This window comes from Chenopodium quinoa, unplaced genomic scaffold, assembly GCF_001683475.1.
Source record: "Chenopodium quinoa cultivar QQ74 unplaced genomic scaffold, ASM168347v1, whole genome shotgun sequence".
Classification (NCBI taxonomy): domain Eukaryota; kingdom Viridiplantae; phylum Streptophyta; class Magnoliopsida; order Caryophyllales; family Amaranthaceae; genus Chenopodium; species Chenopodium quinoa.
In genome coordinates, this window is record NW_018743574.1 from 2,575,575 (window position 1) to 2,602,835 (window position 27,261).

The window sequence follows — 27,261 nt, forward strand, 5'->3', positions numbered from 1 at the left end:
CTCGTGTTTTTCATCCTCTCCTCTCACACGAACTCTTGTGATCAAGGTTTATTTTTCATTCTCTCCTATCACACGAACTCTCGTGATTAAGGTTGTTCATCCTATGATCTCCCTAGACTCTTGATACCATGTTAAAATATTAGGGAAAATAGTTCTCTGTATTTTCTCATTGTATTTTCCCATTCATTCTCTTCGGCTACATTACAATATATATAGACAATAGGAATACCTAACCCTAATATTCCTGATTATCTTATCTTCCTAATATAAATATATTAGGAATATATCTCACGTATATCTTTTCACAATAATATCTCATATGATATTATTCTCATAATATCATATCACAATCTATGTTAATTCCTATCTCAATAGAATGACAACTAAACTAAATATTATGATGTATTTTTTTTAACCAAATAAAAAACTATTCTATCACACTAGCAATCATAAGAAAACTCTACAGCTCAATTATATTTGTGTTACTTGTTGTTATATAACATATTGATCTTAAAAAGTAGCTCAATTATTGATGGGATTGTATTCTTCTTGCTCATTCTTTTAATTATTGTTTAGAATAGCTCGATCTTTGTACAAGCATTATTTGATTACTTGACCTATGCAAAAGGGCTTTGAGACATTAAATAAACTATAAGATATAGGGTCTCAATTATTGATCTTATGCAAAGGGCTTTGATCACCACATCAATACTATAAATTAACTTATGGAAAGATGACTAGTTACAAAATTCTATCCACCATAATCTATTAATAATAAAACTCTAGCTACAAAAAAATTGTGTACATCAGACAATAGTGACAATCTGATAAATAAAGAAATATCACTTTATTCATGTGTCTCACTCTTTAATATACATGTACCAATATTCTTACAAAACTTATGAATCATAACAATCCCAAAAATTGATTGGACACCCACAACACTCTTCTTACTAGCAACAATTGATGCTCAAGTTGGAAAATTGATTGGACAATCCTGACCCCCCACCTCCCATTCCCCTTCTCCCTTTCACATTTTGTGGGTCCCACTTCTCTAATCTCGAATTACTACTATAATTACAATTATTATTATTACTATTACTCTCTTCATTCCAGTTTAATCTTTCTACTTTAATGTTATTAGTATCTCGAATAGATTCTGATAAATAGGAAGAATAGATAGAGACGGATAGATTATTATAACAGGTGGAATTCGAGAGTTTCCATTTGGATAGCATGTAAGTGGGCCTTCTCCAAGGAGGGATGTGGAGGCCTCTCTCCTTGAGGGATTCTTGAGCAGCTGAGCAAAGGAGAGAAATTATCCTGTTTAACTTGTCTTCATTTCCTACAAATATTATTGGAAGTTTGCTTGTGAGTTGTGTGTAGCTTTGAGTTGGCCTTGCTACTTCAAATTGAGACTTGAAATCAATGTCCACTATTAGTTTTTGTGACCTTCCTTTTGCATCATCTCCCTTACATACTTCAATATATTCATAGTTTCCTGTTAATTCATAGAAAAGGAAGAGTTACAATAGAAATCTAGAATGAAACTTAATTAAACAAAACACTATAGATAATTTGTAAAGGTATGCAAATTGTCAAATTTTATGAATAATGAAAGTATAGTCAAATCACATCATATCATTGATTACTAAACTAATTGGCATTATTAAATGTACTCGAAAGGTAAAAGTCTTACTTTTTTTCCTTAGGATTAAAAAGGTATACGAAACATAATTTAGTGGGATGAAAAAAGTTATCTTACTAAACTAATTAAAGAATATTGTTACAAATTAACAAAATGAAGTATGATGTTACACAATAATTCTTATAATATAAACTCGATCGGATTCAAATAGATCTAGGTGCATTTAAATAAAGGCGTATATATTGTTGCAATTTATGTGCATCATAGAGGTTTAATAAGGAGCAAATACCAAAAGGCCCCATCACATTTTTTTGAGATCAATCTTTGGGTATGGATAGTATGATCTATGTTTATTTGGACTATCCAAATTTTCGCATAATTCAAAACTTAATAAAATACCAAATTTAACTAAAATTACTTGAAGCTATTAAAACTTTTTTCCTTTTGCTAATAAATCAACAATGATGTCATAACGTCGTAATATGACACATACATGAAAGGAAATATTAACACTTAATTACGAAGGAAATATTAACACTTAATTACAAGTAATTAGGAAGAGATGAGTGATAAAGTAAATTACCACAAGGACATGAAGGGGTAGTGACCCAAGAAGTGTGACAAAGTGAAGCACAAATACCCTCCAACTTAAGACACTTCACAACCCATTTCTTTACTCGACTTGTTTTCTCCATTTCCATTTTGTTCTTCATAAGCCTCTCTACTCTTTCAAGGATATCTCTTTCTTCTCCTGTCTTCTTCCTTAGAATCTCCTAATATGATCCAACAAAAAAAATCATAAATATAATTAGAAAAAATATATATGTACACAACTAATCCTTTCGTGTCTAAATATTGTTCCTTAGACAAGCACGTTAAAATAAGAACAACATTTAGAGACGGAATGAGTACTGATTTATAACTATATCAACGTGAATGACTTACTTGAAGTGTGAAGAATCTTGTAGAATGAAGAAAATGAGCATGTTTATGGGTATTAGGAGGATTATAAAAGTTGTGAGATGAAGAAGTTTGTGAGTCGGATGATTCAATGAAATCATGAACCATTTCTAAGAGCTTCTCTTCTTCTAAACTACCCATTATATTTTTGTTAGGAAAATATTATAAATTTCTTACTTTAATTTGTAGTATAATTATAATTATTGTTTGATTCAAATAATTTGGTGGGTATTTGTAGGGAGAGATGGGGGTGATGGTGGGAGGTGTGGAGAGCTAAGCTACAATTACGGTCAAGTGGTGATAGATGAGGTCATTGTGGGGAATTTTGCGGAATATCCTTTGGTTTTTCAAAAATAAATAAACAGTCACTAATCTTTGGAGAAAGTAAAGTTGGATTTTATTATTTGGGATAAACCTTATTTATTCCTTGGGATCAATTTATTATTCCACATATATATAGATGTCATCCATAATCCATAATTTTTTTTTTTTGTTTCAAAAAAAAAAAAAATCCATAATTTTTTTGAATTTATCCATAAATCCATAATCCACATATATATATATATATATATATATATATATATATATATATATATATATATATATATATATATATATATATATATATATATATATATATATATATATATATTGAAAATTAGTTAAGTGTTTTTGTTTTTAGCATCATTATTATAGAAAGTGTTACATAATCCACATATATATATATTGAAATTAGTTAAGTGGATTGAAGGTATATATTCAGTTTATGAATGTCATTTATCTTAGCTAAGTATGTAAAGAATTTTTTTTTTTTTTTTTTTTGAATAGAAGTATGTAAAGAATTAAAGACTAGGATTTTAAACTTGTGATCAAATATTCAAATATAATTTGCTTCAAAAAAAAAAATCAAATATTATTTATATCATTAACACACGTCAAGAGTATTTATTTTTAGTTTTGAAAAGTGTTTCGATAAGTTTGGAAGATTAAATTAGAGATTGAAGGGCACCTCTTAGACATCGAATATAGTAATCCAAGCTCTTTAATAATTAACAAAACATTTTGAGTGAAAGTAATGACAATTAACAAACAATATTGGGTGGATTAAGTATTTATTTTAATTTTGAAGGCATTTGTATACACTTCGTACTCATTACAGAGTAGTTAAAAAGTTTTACAACTAATTTTTGCTAACCAAAATACGCTTATTAATAGAAATATTACTCTCACGATTGGATTTTTTTTCCCCCTCTAAATTATGATGAGTTTTCTTTTATTCAAAAAATTATTCTTCTTAGTATTAATGCAATTGTAGTAAAAATACAAATCACACTTCTAATTTGATAACAAAATCTCTATTTTAAAACTAGTAGTCAATTACTTTAATATGTATAGTATAATATCTATATCGAGATAACTAAATTCAAACGGGAGTGCATTATTGCATTAATCTTGCTAGCTTCATTGTTGGCTTTTACATTGAAGACGAAACATAATTTTTTTTCCTTAATATAGTAATTCCACATAAGACATAACTTCAATGTCTATCCAAAATTTTGGAGCCAAAAGAAGAGTACAATGTGCAAAAAAACCTATGGTTTACAACTTTACATATTAGGTGAAGTAGCCAAAAAAAAATGACATTTCCTTAGAAAAATCAGAATTTATGAGCCCGTTTATTCAGTTCAGCTGCAAACAACCTCCTCGTGCAAATTGAATTCGTACATAACATTTTAAGTTTTCAACCAACTTGGTCCGTCCTTTTTATCTTTGTGTCTTTGGATTTTTCTTCTTGTTTTGGTCTTAATTTTCTCTTTTTTGTTCTTCAATTTTATTTATGCAAAATTCTTGACAATGTTACCTAGGATAATTTGATAGGTGCGTATCTAAATTTTGGTGGATCAAGCGAAAAAAATAAAGCTTGATTTATATGCAAAAGATATATAGAAAATAGTCAAATACCACTAGTATTTATTATAAATTGTCCCACTTTAACTTTTTATTATTAACTCGATATATTTTGACAACATAATTCTACTTGTCAAAGTTTTTTTTGCTTTATGATCAAAGTAACTAAGTTTAGTGAAAATTTTCAATATAAAAAATTTAAAAGATGAAAAAGAAAGGTATTTAACCTTTTTTTTTTCTTTTATCAAAAGCAACCAATGAGAGAGTATGTGACTATGTACTTATAAAAGTTGTAATAAGATTGGACTAAGTGTTGGAAAAAGTTTCCGAATGGTTAAACCTCTAAAATTGACATTATTATGGTTTGATCACACCATAATTTATTAGGCATAAAGCAAAACTCATTAAAGTAAGTGGGCTCTTTATAATGGCCTAATTAAGGCCCAACCCAACCTTTTAGTGCACCATTTTCTCGGCTAATGGGCTCAGACCCGGATCCAGACTAAACGGTACATCATTGTAGCCTTTGCAAGTCCTAGACTCTAGTGTCATGAATGGATAGTGTGTGCAGTGTTTGCACAAGGCTTGAAAGTCAAGCACAATTTGCAAACACTGCATGCACCATTCATGACCCTTAAACGAAGCCATGAAGTTGTATGCAATGTTCACCCAAGCTGCCATGGATCGATCCTATGAGACTTGGACCCTTTAGGCTAGCTTTCGAGATTTTCAATTAGACCTAAAGGAGACACTCCCAAGATCTGCAAAGACTGCAATGTGTTGAAAACCAGACTGCCAGACACCCTTTTAATACAGACACATACACACAGTGAATGCCGACTAGCTAAGTTGGTATATTCTTGGGGTGTGGAACTGAATCCTGTCTACATCGATACCATTGTATTGACCTCTTAATGCACCAAAAACCACACATGCATGAACATATATAAGTAAATTATCTGGATGTGCTAACTACAGCAGGTACAGTAAGCGAAGATAATACTATGGAAATGCATCACAGAAATTAATACATAAAGAGAAAATTGAGATTAGAATGAAAAATGAATCATTTTCATTTTTTCCTGTGGTCCGAAATCAGGATGGTCATTAAAATTGAGTTCCAGCCAGAGACCATCCATCATAATCAGAATCCTATATTTAAAAAAAAAAAAAAAAAAAACAATTTGCTGCTCTATAGTTCTCTTAAGTCCACATTGTGGACCTCTAAAATACCCTAGAAAATCTAATAAATTTGGCTGGATAAATTTCTTTCACTTAAAATTAGAGAGGGGGAGCAAAAGAAGCTTGCTAAGAGAAGGAAAAAAAAAAGGAGAATAAAAAATGTTTGGCTGTGCATCAATGATAACCTGAAGATTATTTACCCTCAAATGGAGCCGGTGAACTTACAGGGATGTCTCTGTATTCCAAATTAGACGATAGCCTATAGAGCTGGCGAAACTACAGGGATGTCTCTGAATTCCAAATTAGACGATAGCCTCTGTGCAGGAGTCTTCAGATAAAATGATGAGTCGGATACTCGTGCTCATACCCATTGTAATCATAGTACAGCCTCTCACCCTTGGCAATGTCACGGGTGACAACTAGAAGGACACAGCATTCACCATTGACGTCATACCTCACACATTTGAGATTCTGTTTCTTCTTACTTTCCCTACATTAAAAAAGCACTCCAGTGAACCTCTTTATTTTATATGAAAATGCAGTCCCAAAATTCCTTTTCTAGAATTCGTTTGGACATAAACATTGGCTAATGGTAGAGCAAAATAAGGAAAACAAAAGAGCTTACGGTGTATGGTTGTTGATGCCGCTGATGAACCGAGCAATATTTCCACGCTTGTCAGGACAAATAACCAGACTCTTAGATGGATCACTCGCGAGAAGAAGGGTCATCAAACTATCACAGTCATCCCGTTCCCGATTTTTTATAAAATCCACATCTCCAGCATATTCCGCTAAGATTGTCATATCCTTGATCGGGGCATCAGCCTGAACAGTGTACCTGCATCCACATTTCATAATAAACAAAATCAAGCTTCAAACTGAGAACAATGAAAGAATATGTGGCTCAAGATCAAGTACCCTTCACACGAGTCATAAACTACCAATAGAGGTGGGCATTCGCCTCTTCTGAGCATAGCTCTGCAGTGTTTTACTGTCTCATAATCCTCTCTGGACAGTACCTATAACAAAACAAAACACAATAAACAAAGGCAAAATGATAAATCAGCGCACCAAATTTCCTATGAATCTTTTTAATTAATAAGGATCTGCTCAGTTTCAGTAAGGGATTAAAGAGATAAATTGAATGACTTCGTATTAATTATTTTGTGAATAGGAGGGATTTTTTTCAGTTTCTCATAATGAATATAAGTGGCAAAGATGAGCTCGCACCTGCATTCCTCCATCTTCCAATATTGCCTGATTAGCAGATCTTGGAGCCATCCCAGGCACGTAGGTCAAATCGTTGCTGAACTCCATTTTTAATGCAGTCAAAGCTCTAGCAAGAGAACCCATTTGTTCCAACCTTTGAGCTAGATCATCAGTTGGAACATATGGAAGCAATCTCCTCTTTTTCTTTTTATAGCAAACCAATGTGCCAGGGCGTCTTCGACGCTTCTTGGTATCTGAGAAACAAATTGATACTTCAGTCTAGGAGTGCATATATCTGATATAATTAATATTAGGTAGTGAAATCAATCCACGAGATACAGATCTTATAGAGATAATATGCATACGACATGCCTTATTAGAAGTTTGTTCACAGTTGCTTGCCATATACGTCATAAACTTCTTAAAAGTTCACACAGAAATACAAGTTGTCAAAAACATTAATTCAAGATATAGACTTTCAAGCACTAACTCTTTAACAAAGAAAGCCATGAAGAATAAATCCAATCCTATCAACCCAAAGCTATCAGACTCTGTCAATCACACCGCAGTGAGAGTTCAGCAAGTTCTCAATGTTAGTTCTTACGTGCAGATCAAATACCACATGCTTTTGTATTACAGTATTATTATTCCAGTTATGCTTAATAATCACTAACCCAAAAGGAATACAATATTGTAGGAATTTATCCCCAAATCTTTAGTTTATTGAAAGACAGGAGTAGGAAAAAATAAAAAGGTCTTATCTTTGACACATTTAGGCTAAGCTAAATCTAGTCATGGATCAAAATAAAACCTAGTCAAACCTTAATCCACTATATGAGCCTGGCTAATAGGATCCTAAGCACTAAAGCAGCAAAGAAATCCCCCACGGTGAGGTTCCAAGTCTCCAACTGAGTTTGAAAAGGCTATTCAGTCTACCCTCATAGTCGTATAATTACTTAATAATACAATCCCCAGAAATTGCCACTAGAGAACACACTTACATTAATGCTAAGGAATTCACTAGTAATGAGAGGATATACTTTCATAATAAGCACTATATGCAGTGCTGAGAGCCTTTCGTGCAATTTGAAAACCATAATACAACAAAGATACATATTAAAAGTAAGTACAAATGCTAACTACACTTCACACCAGTAGCTTATTCTTCATTAAGGATATGCATATAATATTACGTTTTCAGTTCATCAAAAGGTTATGTCCCCAATAATAAACAACTTTTACCAAATTTGCCTTTTACTCTATCCATCCATATCAAGAGTCTTCATAATTAGAGTGAGTAGGCATATCTAGTCTAGCATACCAATAACTGAGAACGGTCTATGCTTCTATATGACAATGCAGCTAAACTGAAGAATCTTTTGCCAGATGCAATTGACAAATAGAAATTTATCTTTCTATTTCTGCAATACATAAACTAAAAGAGCCAAGAATCAGGTCACACACTTTCCCAGGTTGACCATCTCTTACGCAAATTTAACATGGACAGAATGCCAAAAAGGATCAAAGTATCAAACTGCAGTAATTGGTTCCAGAGTAAGAGCAGTGCAACCCCCTATTAATTAGAAGCATATTGGATGAGAATCAGTCATAAAATACTGTGAAATAAGGACAGTACAGAGATATTAACACCAGCAATAGCCAAACTATGGTTCTACAAAGTTTCATTGATTTGATTACATAACATGCAGCTGACAAGAGAATTCTAGTAGTCAGGTTGTCTCTTCCCCAACCAAACAGAGTGAAGGACATAGGGTGCCCAAGTATTTCCTACTAAGCTTAAGTAGAGGAGCAAGCTAATTTGTAGGAAACTCTAGAAGTGCTGGAGCACAAAACAAAAAAACTGTAGAGTACTTGGTTACTAAGCTTACAAATTGGGCTAGAATGGTTCTTAGGCATAGGAGTCCAAGATATATGCATAGAACAAATGAAAAGACGCTAGTTTGTTGACATAGTTAGCTTGTAGGGTACGATTATAGATATCTCATGTAATTACTTCTGTAGTTATCCATATATCTCCGTAATTGTCTAGAAAGTTCTAGGGTTTTAGGTCAGATTTGTGGTTAGGGATTATCCACATCTACAAATACATAATGCATAGTGCCAAGTAGAAATTATTTTGGCCACATCTCAAGGAGGTTATAGGGGTTTAGATCCTATTAAAAGGCACAAGAGGTTCATGTAAAGAATTGGAGAGATCTTTAACATTGATCAATGTCAAGTTGATTATACTTTGATGTCACATTTCACATGTATGAATGTTTTGAGAGAATGAGGGTGAGAAAATTGGTTTAAGGTATACAATTCACAAAAAACACAACTACGACATTTTAAATTTCATAAATATACACTAAAAAAGATTATAATAGATTATGAAAACAAATTACGTGCCACAATATATATACAATTTACCTCTCATTAATGTTAATTTCTTCTAATTGTTAACATTAAAAGATCTAAAAAATCAGGTAGAAAACACATAAAACATAAAATATTTCTCATAATATTATAAACAAGATACATATATTCAATGATAATGTTTTTGAAAAATAAATTGTCAATCATTCTGTTGTTTCTCTCCACCATATAACATTTATTTCTCTATCATCAATTTAAAATCGTAATCTCAATAGTCGAATTAAAAGTATTCTACCTAATTACCAAATACATACTTGATATTAGAAATTTTAGTTAAAATAACCACTCGTTACGTCATGCTACATTCGAAAGCTCTGACTACTCTACGTTTTTCATAATTGATTTAAAAAACTTATTATTTTATCATACATAAATTTTTAATGATTTAAGTTGGCTAAATAACTATATGTTGGATTTTTTTTTTAAGAAATCAATAATTTTTCATTTGAAACTGCACAAAATTTTTTAAAATATGACGTATCTTCCTAAATCCTTTCTCACATGCAAACGTCCTTTTATAATGACACAAATCAACATTCCATAATGTAAAATTAGGATTTCACTTCAATTAAACAAAAATCTTTACAAAAATGTAAACACTTTCAATTCAAGTTTATTACAAGACAAATAATGAAAAATTTGCTATGTTTGAATGCTTTTATCTTGATTGTTTTATTAAACAACAATCTTTTTTTAATAAGTTTATCAAATCAACTCTTTGCTTACGTAAATTTATCAAATTTTTAGTTAAATTTCGATACTTTCCATCTTAGTTTGATTTCTCAAAACAAAAAATAAATAAAATTATTTGCTTATACTTGAGTTTTGATAAGATCAACAATCAAGTAACATTGTGTTGCTTTTATATATTTATCAAACTCTTCAATACTTTCATCATTTTAATCTGATACTCCAAACAACCGATTTAATCTACGATTATCACATCATTGAATCGAAATCAAACAAAAATCTCTCTTTATTTTTTTGTTAAAAGAAATCCTTTTAAATTCTACAATTAATAATTTTTTAAAATATACAATTTAGTAATACTCATCCTTGATATTATGTGCAACTTTATAAGTTGACCTTTGATCATAATTCATAACAAATTGACAACCAATATAAAAATAATAGCTACATTTCAAAAAATAAAACTTTTTTCTTTTTGAAATATAATATTCAATAAAGAAAACAAAATACATCCATTTGTAAGAGTATACACAACCAAATAAAACATAACAATTGAATACTCATTAGTCATATTACCTTGGGAAGAAGTACATTCATATTCCACTTCCTTACTCTTCTGAATTTTAAAAAAGTCTATAATCTTCTTCTGCGACAAACCTATACAAAATTTATTTTTTTTCAATCAAATTACAAAAAAACCCAAATAAAATTATCAAAATTTATACATGCATGACACATAAAAATAAAAACCCAAAAAAACTAAAAAAAAATTCAAAACTTATTTTCCAATAATAAAAAATAAAAATTGAGGTTCAAAGTGGTTCCCTACTTCTTACTCGAGGCTGGCCGGAGCAAGACGGGCAAAGCCAGGATCCGATTGGGACCCGAGTAACAATGGGTCGGACACAATTCATATGAAAGCCTTTATCACATTTGTCACATAACAAGAGCTCCATTTCACCATCACCCGAACCACATTCCTCGCATTTGATATCGGAATAGTCTTCTTTTTCTACTACTGCATACTTTGCCTTTGCGTAAATCTCCGCTATTGTTTTGTATTTCCGTTCTTTCTTCGTCGTCTCCGATGATGAGCTCGCCGGAGATGGCGCCGCCGTCCGATGAACCGATCCATTGATCGGAAATTGCTTCTGGGTTAGGCTAAAAGGTGACATTTTTAACTGGGTTTGTGTTTGATTTTGGTTTAATGGGGTGGAAATTATGTGGGTCGGGTGATTTTGACCCGGAATTTTGGGTGGATTTTCAGAAAATTGAGGTGGTGGGAGGTGGGGTTTTGGTGGTGGCGGTGGTGGTGGAGCTCATGATTGTAAGAAATTGCATTGTAATTGAGAAAAAATTAGAGAAAAAAATGAAATTAATGAAGAAAAAAATTGTATTGAAAAATGATTTTGTTTAATTTTGTTTTTGTTGGCGATGGAATAAAAGAAAGGGGAGGAAAAGGTTTTTATGTTAATTTTTTGGGGTTTTTATTTTACTTTTTCTAGTAAAGTTTGAAAGTATTTTCTTTGTACTAGTATTATTTTTATTGTATTGAGTTTTTAGCCGTTGAATACATGTTAGGTTTATATAAGGGGGTGAAAGAAGATGAGAAAATTACTCACACTAATTGAGCTTTTGTGTATGAAAGGTTCTTGGGAAGGTACTTGGTATTTGGCATGGGTATTTGTATTTGTATTTGTATTTGGATAGCAAAGTGTGAAATAGAAGATTTTTGGATCTTGCTCTATATAATTAATGTCATTATCATGGTGATTTTTTTCCTTTTTTATGTTATACGGGATAAAAGATAGTGGAACGGTTAGAATGATTTTGAATGTAGACAAGTTGGATAAATCGTAACGAGATCAAGTGAGATAGATAGAGAATTGAAAGACAAGTTGAGTTGAAACGTTCATGAGAGCATTAATTGGTTGGTTGAAATACATGATATGTGGCATTTTATACCTAAAATGAGACTATAATCAGGCAGGTTTTGAGCTAAATTGTCTTCTTGTAAAGTTTCAAAAGTCATAACTATTGTTAAGAATATAACGTTGTATTCATGGAGGAAATCCATGAATAAATCCGCACAAATTTGTATTTTATGATTGTAACTGTAACATGTGAGATACGACAGTTTTTTAACAATCAGACAATATAATAGTTCGTATCTAACTCAGATTACTCTTGTATATATTATGTCGCGTTCTTAATTATTTTCCTATGAAGGAAGAGTATCATAATAATCAAAGTTACTCCAATTAAAAGGTCACGTGATAAGCCACGAGATTAATTGTTAAAAGTTATTACTCAATTATGAAATGTTTTATGACACGAACTCAATTATGAACTTTAGTTAGCATACATTAATAAATTTTAATAACGGTATCAAATTACATAAATTTCCCTATGTTTGAAAATTTGAAAAACGATTGAGAAAACCTAACTTATCACATTCATTGATTTCACCTATGTCTTGATTCTTAGTATAGACTATAGAGCAAATATGGTGTATTATAATACTCTATAATACACCATAATTGGTATAGTTGTTCTATACAAAATTTCTCATACTTCGTATATAAGGTGTATTCAAATTCAACCGAGCTAAACTTCTTATGATTAGCTTTACTCTTTGCTCCCTTCTCATAAATCCTTTTAATTAACTTTCTAATTTTAATGATTCGGGTAATGATTCATGGTAAATTGGTAAGCATGCAAATAATTGAAGCCTTCCGCGGTAAATTTGGCAATATATAGATCAAGCAAATTATTGTGTACAATTGTACAAATATCTATCCTTTCCAAAATTTCCTCCAACCTATTTTGATATTCAGAACACATTACTACTATACCAATTACCTTTGCTTAACAAATAGTAATCCCATATTATTGTGTACATACATCTAACGAAATACAAAGTATATGTACTTGCTATATATTTCTATAAAGATGAGATAAATATTGGTGATCTTGTTTTACTTTTTATGTCTCACAATAAATAATGTATTAGCCAATGACCATTTTGTGTGGAATACATCTATCGCCAATGACCGTAATGTAGCAGCCAATGCAAGGCAATACCACAATGACAGCAATCAGGGATGACCCAATCAATCCCCCAAGCTTCAACTTTGTGCAACTAAGAAAGGAAAAGAGTGGTTATGACAATTTCATAGTGGAAGCAGATGGTTCATGGGATAAGAGGACCTCTAGGGCCGGGATTGGCTGGGCAGTCACGATGACTGCCAGGGCAACCCGGTGGAGGAAGGTGGGAAATGTGGAGCAAATGGGCCAAAGTACAGGGGAAGGAGGGAATTCTACTGCTCTTGGACTCTATCTCCATCCTTAACAATCTGCAGGACAACCTTGGTAAGGATATTGGATATTTCGATAGCCTGAATAATTAAGGAAATCAGGAAAGTAGGTGCTACGTTTAGGTGTGCAATTTTGAAAGTCCCTAAAGATCAGGTTCAAAGGGCAAACGACATGGCAAGAAGATGTCGTATCATCCTGTCTGATCTTAGTTAGTTTGTTTTTTCTTGTCCCTTTGCTCTTGTCAAAAAAAAAATATATATATACTAGTAAATAAATAAAAATGACCGTAATATATGTTCTTATATAATGTACATGTTAAGTCCATCTTATATTGTACAAAATGCTAATGCATTTACAAACTTAATACTCTCTATTTAAATCAAGTTGTGATCATTATTATTCTTAAATTTTTACAATATAAATGTTCTTGTCATCAATATATGAGCTAGCATTTTTAATGACAATTTGGAACGTATAATATGGTTTGACGAGCAACTATAACAATAGTTAAATAATGTATATTAATTGCGAATATAGGCCAGGTGTATATAAAGAATAATATTTTTTTCCCCGAGTTATATTAATACCACAAGAAGATGAGATGAATTTGAGACTCATTTTATCAATTACCCTATTGTTTTTTACTTTCTAAACTGTGGTGTAGTCCTTCATTAGCTTGATCAATGCATTATTGCATCAGTAGAAACTTTAAATTGTGGATTATCATAATTTGATCAAATATAAAATTTTACCTATGGTATAGAATACTTTATTTGTTAGTTAGTTTTAAGTTGATCTTAAATGGATAAGTTGATACTTGTTGGTGTTAGTAAATAATTTCGTGGTGAAATTAAATGAATAAATATCCCAAATCATACCATTAGTAGTTGAAATCATAAATTAAATTTCTTCAACGAACTGATTTCATAAAACTTGACGAAATTGAATTTTAGGATTAATAATCTAATCATTAGTATTAGTTTCTTGAATTTTGACCACTTGTCTTTGACCCTCAAACTTTGATTAAATTGACCAAATTTGTTTATTTGAGCTTTTACTTTTCTGGAGACTGGAGTAACATCTACAAACCTGAATTTATTTCTTATTTTCAAACCTTGTAAAAGTAATTACTTATTTTGCTTAAAGCATGTATCATTACCAACCAGCCACTTATTTAGATCATTTGATGTCACGAAATAGTCCATACTCGAAAAAATCAGTTTGGTATTTTACAAGTTACAACTCATGCTTTTTTTTTTTACCTAAAAGCTAGTTGCCAATAATGAGGAATTTGTAAAAAAATAATAATAATAAAATAATAATGAGGAAAGCAAATTCACCCAGAATGATAAATCTAACATGTTGACAAGGAGCAACTCTTTTTTTTTTTTTTTTTTTTGGACATAAGCTTAATAATCAAAGTTAAGGATTACATGCGATGTAATAAGTTCGCCATGCTACTTTAAAGAGCTTTACTAGCTCCAACATTACATATGTAAGGTGAAACTATTTTGAAGTATAGAGTACTTGAGCTTAATTTTAAATTCATTGCTCAATACTAAGGCGTATTTTTTTACTACATTACTTATTATTTATTTAGGATAAAAAAAAACACCTAGTATTTTAGCAGTGAATCATTGAATCCATTATTTTGATTACTTTAATTTGTAAAAGATTTGATTCAATGAGTTGTTTGTACTCAACCTTATAAAATAAGGTTAGTATATTAGCTTATTGTCTAGTTTTAGTTAAATGACAAATTTATTTCAAAATAATTAAAACTTACATTCTTATCAGCTAGATTTAATTATCATCTTATTCTAGTATGATGAACTACATAGAGTTCAGTTCACATGTCCTAGTAACAAAACAACTAACCATTTAGCTAAACTAACCAGCATGTAATGAAAATTTGTCACGTAGACCCTGTTCTCATCAGATTATTTTCAGTTCAGTTCAGTTCAATTCAATTCAGTTCAGCTCTAATTCATTCTCTCATAAAATGTTCATTGCAGCTCAGTTTAGTCAATAAGAACAGGCCTGTATTCAAATATTCTTACCGATACACTAATAATTGTAGCTAAATCAAGAATCTGCCATAACTAAACATCTATATACGGATTTGCCCTTTTTTTTATTTGTTTTTTATTTTTTTTATTTTTACAGATGATTTACCATACAAGTTAGTGATGATGGTGCAATCATCTGATGATCCCCATTGGGCAATGGTATATAGCAACTTCCAAACCATTAAAAGAGATGTCCTTATCGGCGGCATCTAATTCCGCACGCCCCTCATTATCATCACACCCCAACATTCACTATTACCCTTTTCCAAATCACCATGCCCCAATTTTCTTCTTTCCCCTTTAAATATTGTTGGCTTGTTGCCACTAGTCAGAGCAAACTATAGTTTTTGACTTTATGTAAAACTCCAACCCTTTAGCTTCATCTGCTTTTATTTTGCACTATTTATAATCTTACTATACGTATACAATATTTCTAGTTTGAGAAATTCTACATAGTGGTACCTTTTTTTTTTGCCAAACTCTTTAACGACCCTATACAGTTAAACACAATTTTTTTTTTGCAGTACTCGAAAAAGTTGTGTGTTAAACAAACGTGTTCAATTCATTTAAACTCAATTAAGTAAATGTGAATATGCCTTTAAGGCCTGTTCTCTTCAACTTATTTTCAGTTTAATTCAGCTTTAATAAGTTTAGCTCCAATAAATTCAGTTAAGCTCTAATAAATTTAGTTTAGCTAATCAGAATAGGCACTTAGATGAAACAAATACGGAGTAGTCTTTTATACGAAGTAGGACGGATGAATATACAAACAATCCCCGTCAAAAATAAAAATAATAAATAAAAATACAAAGTAATCCGTAATCCAATTAATAATATAATATTACAAAAAACCTTGTGTGTGGACTATTCCACATATTGACTTCTCTCTTTCCTCAGACCTTCCCATATAACTCAACAAACAAATTTAATATCACTACTCATACATTGCCTCCCAACCCCCCCCTCCCCCCCCCCCCCCCATTTTTTTCAAAATCACCGATTTTTATCTTTCAACCCAGAAATCCAATTAATACTAACGAAAAAACCCACCATTTAAAATTCCATTTCTCCCTTAAAAAAAAAAGAAAAAATCACTCATTCACTTCCCCTGTTCTAGTCGATTTTCCGGCGAGATGAATCCGCCGCCGCAACCACCGGCTAAGAGGGCGAGGAGAGAGAATCAGATCCAGATCCAAGGCCCACGGCCCAGCCCACTTAAAATCAACAACAATTCTCAGAAAATCAAGAAACCTCCGATTGTACCCAAACCCACTTCTCAAGCTCCAGACCCGATTACCGGAAACCAACCCGTAATTATCTACTCAGTTTCCCCAAAACCCATCTTCGTAGAAGCTTCGAATTTCCGGTCAATAGTCCAACATCTCACCGGACGAGAATCAACGGCGTCGGAAACCACTATTCCCGGCGAAGTCCCTGTTTCTCCGGCGGCGAGATTTGCAGCGATTGAGAGAAGTAGTCCGAGTGAGAGGGAGAGGAGAGAGAGAAGAAGTAGTGAAAATGATAATGATATGATGATGATGATGATGGGAGGAGAGAGAAATGATGGGGTTGAAACATTGGATATGAGTCAATTTCCGGGGATTTTATCGCCGGCGCCGGCGAATTTGCCGGGGATTTCGGCGGCGATGTTTTCGCCGATTAATACAGTGGAGAATCAAGCATGGTTTGGAATGAATGAATTGTTGATGAGTCCATTTATGAGTAATATGAGCTTCATGCCAAGTCCTTCAGCTCTGTTTTTGTCAAATGCTCCTATTGTTTCTCCTTCTCCTTCTTCCTTTGGTGAGCTCTTCAACAACTTTGACTTTTAAATTTTAGTGTAACTTTTTTTTTTTTTTGGTAGGTTTATTATTTTATTGGGTGTAATTTGAATGGTGTACATTAGTTGTAGACTTGGAAAATTGGAAGTAAGTCTTTGTGGTAGTATTAGTACAAATGTAGTCGACTGATCGAGGACAATGATATAAACAGGATTTTGTTGTGGTAGATAAAAATAAAATGGGTTTCAAGAAGACTTTGCTGGTTAGGGAATAGGGAGTATAACTGTATAAGTTAGTTGGAAATTGGCATCCACAACTCCACAAGCTTTGTTTTGTTAAAGAAGGAGAAAATAAGTTGGGCCAAAATTTTCCCATTTTTCTTTTTAATGAATATTTAACTTATATTGGGAGGAGAAATTAGAAGGGTTTGTACATTGTATTAATTTGTATTATTGCTAATTTGATTTGATTCAAGATTATATATTTTAAGTGTATATATGTATCACTATTTCATTTATTCATAATTTACAGATTGTGCGTAAATGTATGACTATTTCATTCATAATACGGAGTATTTAATTTGAGAGATCATGTATAAATGTATTATACGAGTAGCAAAATTTACTCTTTTGTAAGAATAAATAAATAAATTTAATAAAAGTGTCATTTTCTTCAATGGAAATTTCAGTAATGTACGAAGTATATAAAGAGAGATTAGTATGTAGACCTGGCAAATGGGTCATTCGGATCGGGTATGAGTTGGGTCATTTCGGGTCGGGTCAAGTTCGGGTCAAAAGATTATCGGGTGAAGTTCGGGTCGGGTCGGGTCATTTCGGGTTTCGGGTTGATTTCGGATCGACCGATAATCGGGTCGGGTCGGGTATCGGGTCAACACTTTGGGTCGAGTTTGGGTCGGGTCAAGTTTGGGTCGGGTCAGTTTGGGTTGGGTCAATTTTCGTGTCGGGTCAGTACGGGTCTGGTCAATTTTCGGGTCCAATTTTCGGGTCAACTTCTAGTCGAGTCATATTCGGGTGATTCATTGGGTTAAATTCAACTCTGTATATATATTTATTTATTTTTTGATGAAAAACTCACTATATTTATGAAGGCTATTTTTTCATGGATTATAGTAATTGTTTGACTTTTATTAACCTTTTTTTTTTTGTGTGTGTTTAGAATTTTAGACTGAGAATCACTTTCAGGATCTCCTGAAACTAAGAGGGATGCTCTAACTAATTGAGTTATACCTCACTCTCTTATTGATCTTAATTTTAATACGTACTCTTATTATGATTGTCATTGTTGTAATAATTTCTTTGAATTATTCTTATACCCCATCCGTCCCAAATTACTCTTAACGATTTGACATTTTGCACTATTCACACATCTCACTTTGACCATCTTTTTTAGCTATTATATGAAAGTCAATGTAGTCATGTAAGATGTTGTTGGGTCTATTTTAATGTATAATTTCCTAATATAAACTTTTTATAACTTATATAATTATATACTAAAAGAAGTTAAAGGTCGAGTCATTTTTCGGGTCGGGTCAACTTCGGGTCACGGGTTAACTTCGGGTCGGGTCGTTTCGGGTCTCGGGTCAACTTTGGGTCGGGTCATCTCGGGTCGGGTCGTTTCGGGTTGGGTCATTTCGGGTTTCGGGTCAAGGTCGGGTCAGTTCCACTTCGGGTCGGGTATGGGTCGGGTCGGGTTAATTCGGGTTTTGGGTCAATTTCGGGTCACTGATTTTGGGTCGATTTCGGGTCATGGATCAGATCATTCGGGTCGGGTCATCGGGTCTGGGTCAGGATTGCCAGGTCTATTAGTATGCTTCTAACGTTGGGTTACCTAGAGGCTAGAACCTGTAGTAATTCTAAGACATGATTTACGCAGTCAATCTTTGCTAAATTTAAAACTTTTGCAATTAATTAAATCTTACGAAATACATTATAGATACATACTAGTAGTATTCAAAAGTTCTAAACTAACTAAAGATCGAGTATAAAATTACTCCGTATTTGTTATACGACTCCATATGGACTATGGAGTCCTACAATACATCACAACTACGGAGCACTAATATAAGCTTTTGCAACAGTGTTTTGCAAAAAATATTAGTCCATAAATTATTAAATTGTATAATTTGCTTATAAGATACGCAGTTGTACATATAAATGATATAATACCCCTAACTAACGGAGTACTACTGTACTATAGATACCACAAAAAACAAGTTCAATGATACGAAATACTCCTTCCGTAATAGAGAGAAGTAGGAATGTAATTTAGGGACGGATAGAAAAGTAATTTAAGAATGGAGTGAATATATAATATTATGGTTGCGCACATCCTACGTCACCAAAATGCTACTTATACGGAGTATGCAACAATAATGCTGTAAGATTCCACTAAAATGACTAGATACAGCTGATGCAATAATGTTTCTATTGTAGCAAACTGCACAAATGCAAAACCACTAAAGGCTACTAGTTTATGTCTCATTCACTACCTTCATTGCCACAAACCCATAGCATAGTGGCTTTCACAGACATCGGTTGATCTTCCTTGTCTACAACAATGTGTCCGATATCTATCATGCCTCTCTAAGCTTCAAAAAACTTAGACAGTGACTCAATGCTATTGTCCCAAGACTCCAGAGAGCCATAATACTATAGATAACAAGGAATACTGTCATCAAATTTAAATTGAAAAATGTTTTATCTTCACCTTTGGCCAAAAAACAAAAAAAAAAAAAATTAAATAAATAAATAAAATAAATAAAAACAAAACAAAAACAAAGGAGTAATTAAGACTTGTCAATGCTGTACAAACACTCGTATCCTCTTTCACCAAAAACTGGGTGAATGAAAGTATGTCACCCAATGCAACCACACGAGCTGGAAGCAGTGAATCATTATGAACTACAAAAAATAAATCACAGGCCTACAAAATTGCTGATAGTAAACATATTCAAAGAAAAACTATGTTCAAAACTGAGGCATATCAGACTTGTATGAACTATGTGTATGTGAAAAACTTCCTAAATCCTAATAGGCGCATCCTTACACTTTTTCTTTGGCTTGCCCTGTCTGTTTTCATGTGTACTGTACATTTTCTTGATTCAAAAAGGAAGCATCTCTAGATATTTAATGTACTGGCCTCGAAGCTTACAAAATCTCCCAAGCAGTGTATCTTCGTCACAGCTGACTACTGCATTTTATCCCAAGCAGTCTGTCTTCATCAATGATTATTTCTCCCTAGCAGTTCATCTACGCTTGAAGGACACGTTGAACTCCTACTTTCTCAGCAATGCCCAAATCCTTTTTGTGGTACATAGAGTCACTGATTTGGGAACCAGGCAGCCCACTTGTCAAGAAAGTTTCTTGCTTAGGCTTAAAGACACTCCATAGATAGTATTTACTACGGAATCCTAAAAATTAGAAAAGTAGGAAAATGTTAAGTACATTTTAAAATACAGTATCAACACTACCCCAACTCCCCGAGTCACCCATGCTCCTTAAAAACTAAGATGCTCCTTCCCTAAGCAAGCAGAGGATCAAATGTTACATAATTTTACCCACAGAAAGGCTGAATCCAATATATAATCTCATAGCTCTATTGTTTTATATAATAATAATATTTAAAAAAAAAAAAAGTATCAACTTACTCCATTCTTCTCGAGGTAATTCTTGTGAAGAAAAAACCAAAAGCTCCAAATTGTTGATGCGAGATTTCAGCACAAGTTCATCCTCAATCATCTTGTCAAGTAGAACCTCATACCTCTTTTCATCTCTGCATCAACTGATATTAGTCAAAGCCTCACAGGAAAGGAGGTACAAAAAAATACAGTAATCAAATAGGGTGGAGACTACCTTTCATCCACTGGAAAGAAATAGAGACCAATCATGTCACCATGGGGAGGTGCAATCTCAAAACTCTTAGGCCATGCATCAGCCTTCTGGAAAATTTCAAAGCTAAGAGAATTTGGCAATGCACTTGCAGCACCGATAACCTTTTCATGAGCTTTGTTTGATAAATGAGCTTCAAGTTTAAAAGACATAGGATGCACATCATCACTGATGCTAAAAAATCCCCTGGTAAAACAACAAAGGTAATGGTCAGTAACAGATGACTAATAACAGAAGCGCTCATCATTGAAAACTAGAAAGTAACAGATGATCCAATAATAAAGACACTAGATACCTCCATACTGCATTCATTATTGGCTGCGCAGGGCCACGTATATCAGGCATTACATTTGACAATGGAGGGATGACACATTTGTCATGATCTATGGAAAATTTAGGAGGCGGCATATAATCATCTGACTTAATATTAGGAGATGGTTGAGTAGGACAGTGATCATGTGACTTCATTAGACGCCGTTGATCAAGACCTTTTGCAGAAGGCTCACCATGCATATAAGTTAAACCCTCACTAACATTAGGTAAAATCTGATGATGATCAGCCCTGACGTAAACAGGTTCTTCATCGGAATCAGAATACTCCACAGAAATAACCAACCTCCTCTTCTTCCTACGAGTTTGATCCATTTGATGAGAAGCAGGAACAGCTTTTGTTTCCCCAATATTGTCAGAAGTTATGTCTTCTGCACCATCTGACTGTTTAAAGGTTTGAGAACACCCAATTTCTTGCTGTTCATCTAGAATACTTGAATGAATTCCAGATAAAGATTGCCCATGTTTATGGCAGCTCTCTGAGACAGAATCTCCTACCCTTATCTCATCAACTTTATCTGTTCTTTCCACGCCATGGGCTGATTCCTCAGATAGCTGAGAACCCAAATACATTTCCTGATCTGTTTGTAGATCTTCACCACCACATAAAGAGTTCAAGTCCTTAATATTTTGTCCTGTAAACACATAAGGATCTGAACTTTCCTTCTTTGCACCACCAGCAGAGTTCACCTTTTTCTTCTGCCCTAATAGAGGAGAAGGTTCAGAACCTCCCATCTTTGAAGCAATTTTATTTTTCTTCAACTTTCCTTCTTTACTTTTTACAAATTCCTTTTTCTTCTCATTCAAGGTAGATGAGTCATCAGCCCCCTTATTAGCTCTTTTCTTCACACAGTTTGATTCTTCAACCTTTGACATACTCAAACATTTATTCCGAGCTAATCCATGTAGTGTCTCTTGATCTACTTTTGAAACAATATGTTCACTCTTTCTAACTGCTGGAGAGGCCTCGAGCATTCGAGGAACACAAACCTCACACGACCATCTAACTTCATCATCGTCAATATTGGCAGGACCATCTACACAATACCTGCCAATGAATGAAGATATGAAAGATGATGAAAGAGGATCATAATTCATAAGCTAAATCCTATCTTATGCTGTGTGTGTTTTATAACCTGAAATGAACCGGCCCATTTGGTAGTTGGCATTAAATGGGGGTAATGGTAATTATTTTATAAATTCGTTTACAAAATTTCAGGCCAATACCCATGGTATGTATTCCTCCTCAAATTACCTCTTTTTCTTCACAAATTTTCATTACCACCCATTACCATTTTGTGGTATTGTGTGGTAATGCGTGTGGTAATGAAATTTTTGAACAAAAAAACATATTTGAAGGTAGAATTCCATTGAAATGGCAATGAACCTAAAATTTCCCAACAAATTACATACATATCCATTCCTTTCCCACTATTTATGACCATTAATTAAATGTGCTAAAAGTGCTTCTTTGGTTTACACAGGAATCAAATTCCAAAATTAGGTTAATTAGAATGCCAATTTCCCAACATATATAATGGCCAAGGATTGTTCTATTCACCTAATTTTTACTAATATGAACTCATCAAAACTTATTAAACTTTACTAGAATTTAATTTAGTGATAATTTGAACATAGCTCCCCTTATCAACCCTTATTTAATTTGAACTTAGTTATCCTAAAATAATTGTGAATAAGGAGAACAAAACAAACTCCAAGATGCCAATAAGTTATGAAATGGCTAATAAACTCCAACATATTAGATCCTATTCTACCCACTTGAGTATCGATGCTTAAGCTTCCAAATGACCCATGACATTGATTAACATCATCATGACTTAGCTAATACAAAGCAAATGTAATTTGCCCTTCATTGACTAAGGGAACCGAAAATGCCAAGCACCAACCTAGAATTAATATTGTACCTCCAATATTTCCTTATAGATCAAGAAGCCAATGTCACTAAATTTTGCAAAATTACTTGGCTTATATCAATTAAAATAGCAAGTGTGATTTGCCCTTCAAATTTACTAAGGGAACCGAATTCACCAAGAATTCATAGTGTATCTCCAGTATTTCCTTAAAGATCCACAAGCCAATGTCACTGGAGGTTGCAAAACTAAATAAGTGTATTTATAGTAAATATTCCTACCAAATTAAGTAGAGATTAAAGTTTGAAATTACAGCAACTTTTGTGTGTGGCTGGACACACGGCCAGCTAACACACGAGTAACCCCGACAAGGATCGACCTAACCTAACCCCTAACCGAGTAACCCTGGCTGACCGAGTACCCCTAACCAACCGAGTTAACCCATGAGGCCATGACTGACCGAGTAACCCCGACCATTCTTTTAAGAAAAAAAAAAATGTGGCTGGCCACATAACATATGAAAGTTTTGCATGAAGCCATGAACTTCTAAAAATAGAAATTTTGAGAAATTGTGGAAATTGAAAAAAATATACTTGATAATACATAATATCAACAGTTTTCTTCTGAATTCTACTCAACTAAGCCGAAAAACACAGTCTAAAATCTAATTCCTCATAAATACACCCAAATCATATAATCACAAAAATAATTTTTTGAAAAAATTATACAACTTACCGATGAACTGCATTGATCTGACATTGAACACAGTGAATTAGAAGATCCACATAACCTTTGCTGCCACAAGTTTGACAAATATTCATCTGAAATATACAGCAACAATAACAAAAAAATTCAATAATTTTGCACCCAGAATAAAATAAAAATCGACAAATTAAGAAATAAATTTACCGATGAAATAAAAACCTAACTTACAGAATTCTGAGACATGGAGTTGAATTCTTGCAACTAAAATTGCGACCCAAAAATCAAAAATCACGTTGAATTGTGCACCCAGAAACTACAGTATTTCGCAGTTTACTCGTTATCAAATTATCAAAACACTATTACATGCAGAAATTGCCAAAAGAAGAAGTTAAAAGTGATACAGAGAAAGTTCCAGAATATGCTGAGTCGATCAATTCAATTGGCCCATACCAATGGCTTTAAATTTTTCTTTTTAATTTCTTTTTTCCTAATTTAAGCACCGATTTCTTAATTAGGTTAATGACAATGTTAACTTAATAGGGAGGTATAGGCTAGGGGAGAGCATGGGACGGGTACCCGTTCCGATAACGTTATTGGTTCGGGTACCCGATAACCGTTAAGGCTAAAACCGGTTCCCGAAACCGTTCCGATAAGGTTCGGGTACCCGTAAATTCGGATACCCGAAAATACGGGTACCCGAACCAAATATCCGAACTGAACCAATAAGCTGATTTTTTTTTTGGGTCTTTTTATTTATTTAAAACCTGCTTTGCAATTCGTTTTTAGATGCTTTTTAGTTTTTACTAGTTTTTTTTTTTTACTTCCTATTTTTTGAACTATAACAATTGAACTTAAATACACATATAACAAAAATAATTACAACTATCGCTGTCTTCCGCTTTGGCAACCTACCAGTCCCTGTCCTTGAGGCTGCTGCCTCCTCACCTCTCCTACTTGGCTGCCTGAACTCCTCCTTGTACCCACCTGCTTAATAATATTTTTGTCCAAACTTCCACCTGTTTTTCTAGTATTAATTATTGTTATTAGTACTATGATTTTTTTGTAACAAATAACAGCCTAATAGGCTGATATTTAAACCTGAATACACATATAACACAGCACTCAACCCGATTACAAATGAACAAATACTTGATACAAACATACTGTTTCTTTTTTAAAAAAAAAAGTCCATAGTTAACAATAATAAACCAATACATAACAAAAAAAAAAAGTCCATAGTTTATAGTTTTAAAACAAAAATAGTCCATAGTAATCATATTTCATAAAATACTCCAAGCCTTCAATGACTTCCGGCCTTCAATACAATCACCACCAACCTTCATGATTATAAGTTGCTGCCTCTAATCAATTAATCATCATCAACAAAGAGAGAGTGTTCCTCACCAAGAGGTAACATTTCTTCAAAAAAAAAAAAATTAAAAAAAAGTTAATGAATAATTAACAAGATAATGAGATTAAAAAAAAAAGAGAAAATATTTAAATGTTACCTGATTCAATTTTTTCCATATCTTCAAGTCTCTCCTCAAGTATAAGAGGACCTTGAGATGTACGTAACCAATCTTGTGCACAAATCAAGGCTTCAACCATCTTAGTTGAGAGTGAGCTGCGAAATGAATCAAGCACTCGACCACCGGTGCTAAAAGCTGATTCGGAAGCGACTGTTGATACGGTAATGGCAAGTACATCTCTAGCCATGAGAGCTATTGTTGGATACCTTTCACCATATTTTTTCCACCACCCCAAACAATCAAAGCTTTTTCCGACGGGATTAACTTTTCTATCATCTTCTAAATACTTGGCCAACTCATTTTTCCCTTGTACTCCAACACATGAACCCACCTGCCTTTCAAACTCTAATTCCGCAACATCTACATCAGAATCCATATATTCTACTTCCTCCGAAAAATCAGAAGTTTTAGAGAGAATAGACTCATTTGGAGGGTTTTCAGAAATATAAAGTTCATACATGTCATTCAGAGTTTGCATCACTTTATCACACAAGTACTTAGCTTTTTCAGAATCATATTGTTGATTAATTGCCCATTTAGTATATCCCATTTTCCGCCTAGGATCAAGAATGACAGCAATATACAACAAGAGATTCACATTATCAACATTTTCCCAATACTTGTCATGCTTTTTCTTCATTCCACTAGCCATTAAACTCACCCCCGCATCATTACTCAACATTTTTTTCTTGATTAACACACTAATCCCAACAAGTTCTTGTAAATACACATTAGAGGTGATATACAACGAGCCGGAAACTCGTAGAGTAGCATCATAGAATATTTTAAGTAAAGTAAGAAAAGAGGCAACACGATCCCAATCACTAGGTTCAGGCACCCCGCCTGTCTTAAGTAACTCATACCTAAATTTACCACCATCTGAACATTCAAGCAAATCAAAAGCCCTACGATATGCCAAAGCACCTTCCAGCATTAAAAAAGTGGAATTCCACCTAGTATCCACATCTAAACAAAGAAAACGTTTTGACTCCAACTTTTCTTGTTTAACACAACTCATGAACTTTTGCAATCTAGCACCCGATGATCTTACATACCTAACAGCACAACGAATTCTTTTTATTGACACATCACTTTCTTTCAATCCTTCTTTAACGGTTAAACTTAATATGTGAGCACAACATCTCATGTGTAAAAACCGACCACCCCAAACTAATGTCTTCCAACTTTCAAACCTTCTTTTCAAATATTGAATGCCAACATCATTTGAACTTGCATTATCTACAGTGACAGTCATTACTCTAGAAATACCCCATTCAAGTAGACACTTTTGGACAGATTTACCAATTGTTTCACCAGAATGACCAGCAATTATACAAAAGTTAATTATTTTTTTATGCAATTTCCAATTTTGGCCAATAAAGTGAGCGGTTAAACACATGTAATTCATATTTTGGCAAGAAGTCCAAGTATCAGTGGTGAGACTTATACGTGAAGTGCACTTACTAAAAAAACTTTTCAAACTTTTTTTCTCATCCAAATAAATCCTAAAACAATCTCTAGTCACTGTCCATCGAGAAGGAATAATGAAAAAGGGTTGCGTTACCTTCATAAAGTTGCGAAAACCTTCATGCTCCACCATTCTAAAAGACATTTCATCCATGATCACCATCTTTGCCAGAGCTCTCCTACTATCTTCTTGATTGAATTTCCACAGCTCAAGTCTACCTTTTTTTTTATCCACGAGATTCCCATCAAG

The 27,261-nt window shown here is 33.2% G+C and overlaps 4 protein-coding genes across 4 annotated transcripts; 1 reads left to right on the forward strand and 3 right to left on the reverse strand.

Annotated features, from left to right (window-relative positions):
• Window positions 1-679: 679 nt before the first annotated feature.
• On the reverse strand, window positions 680-3,068 carry LOC110682018. The gene is made up of 3 exons (XM_021858222.1): window positions 2,594-3,068; window positions 2,232-2,421; window positions 680-1,501 (listed from the first exon to the last, which is right to left on the reverse strand). The coding sequence occupies exons 1-3, from the start codon at window positions 2,747-2,749 to the stop codon at window positions 954-956; spliced, it is 894 nt and encodes a 297-aa protein (XP_021713914.1). The 5' UTR covers window positions 2,750-3,068; the 3' UTR covers window positions 680-953.
• Window positions 3,069-5,565: 2,497 nt separating this feature from the next.
• Window positions 5,566-12,084, reverse strand: LOC110682019 (probable Histone-lysine N-methyltransferase ATXR5). The gene is made up of 6 exons (XM_021858224.1): window positions 10,863-12,084; window positions 10,610-10,690; window positions 6,929-7,161; window positions 6,617-6,717; window positions 6,324-6,536; window positions 5,566-6,188 (listed from the first exon to the last, which is right to left on the reverse strand). The coding sequence occupies exons 1-6, from the start codon at window positions 11,206-11,208 to the stop codon at window positions 6,029-6,031; spliced, it is 1,134 nt and encodes a 377-aa protein (XP_021713916.1). The 5' UTR covers window positions 11,209-12,084; the 3' UTR covers window positions 5,566-6,028.
• Window positions 12,085-16,375: 4,291 nt separating this feature from the next.
• Window positions 16,376-17,697, forward strand: LOC110682020 (protein MKS1-like). Its single transcript, XM_021858225.1, has one exon. It carries the CDS (start codon window positions 16,554-16,556, stop codon window positions 17,250-17,252), a length of 699 nt encoding a protein of 232 aa, XP_021713917.1. The 5' UTR covers window positions 16,376-16,553; the 3' UTR covers window positions 17,253-17,697.
• A 1,783-nt stretch (window positions 17,698-19,480) lies between these two features.
• LOC110682021 lies at window positions 19,481-24,598 on the reverse strand. The gene is made up of 6 exons (XM_021858226.1): window positions 24,244-24,598; window positions 24,046-24,131; window positions 21,405-22,487; window positions 21,074-21,295; window positions 20,869-20,993; window positions 19,481-20,631 (listed from the first exon to the last, which is right to left on the reverse strand). Exons 1-6 carry the CDS (start codon window positions 24,256-24,258, stop codon window positions 20,471-20,473), a joined length of 1,692 nt encoding a protein of 563 aa, XP_021713918.1. The 5' UTR covers window positions 24,259-24,598; the 3' UTR covers window positions 19,481-20,470.
• Between the last annotated feature and the right edge of the window lie 2,663 nt (window positions 24,599-27,261).

Coding starts and splice junctions, on each gene's coding strand:
- LOC110682018 (XM_021858222.1), bottom strand. CDS start 2,749: ATGGGTAGTTTAGAAGAAGAGAAGCTCTTAGAAATGGTTCATGATTTC. Junction 2,422..2,593: donor CAAGATTCTTCACACTTCAA/GTAAGTCATTCA, acceptor GGATCATATTAG/GAGATTCTAAGGAAGAAGAC. Junction 1,502..2,231: donor TACCCCTTCATGTCCTTGTG/GTAATTTACTTT, acceptor ATGAATTAACAG/GAAACTATGAATATATTGAA.
- LOC110682019 (XM_021858224.1), bottom strand. CDS start 11,208: ATGTCACCTTTTAGCCTAACCCAGAAGCAATTTCCGATCAATGGATCG. Junction 10,691..10,862: donor CGGCCAGCCTCGAGTAAGAA/GTAGGGAACCAC, acceptor AATTTTGTATAG/GTTTGTCGCAGAAGAAGATT. Junction 6,537..6,616: donor GTTTATGACTCGTGTGAAGG/GTACTTGATCTT, acceptor ATGTGGATGCAG/GTACACTGTTCAGGCTGATG.
- LOC110682020 (XM_021858225.1), top strand. CDS start 16,554: ATGAATCCGCCGCCGCAACCACCGGCTAAGAGGGCGAGGAGAGAGAAT.
- LOC110682021 (XM_021858226.1), bottom strand. Junction 22,488..24,045: donor CAGATCAATGCAGTTCATCG/GTAAGTTGTATA, acceptor ATTCATTGGCAG/GTATTGTGTAGATGGTCCTG. Junction 21,296..21,404: donor ATAATGAATGCAGTATGGAG/GTATCTAGTGTC, acceptor TTGTTTTACCAG/GGGATTTTTTAGCATCAGTG.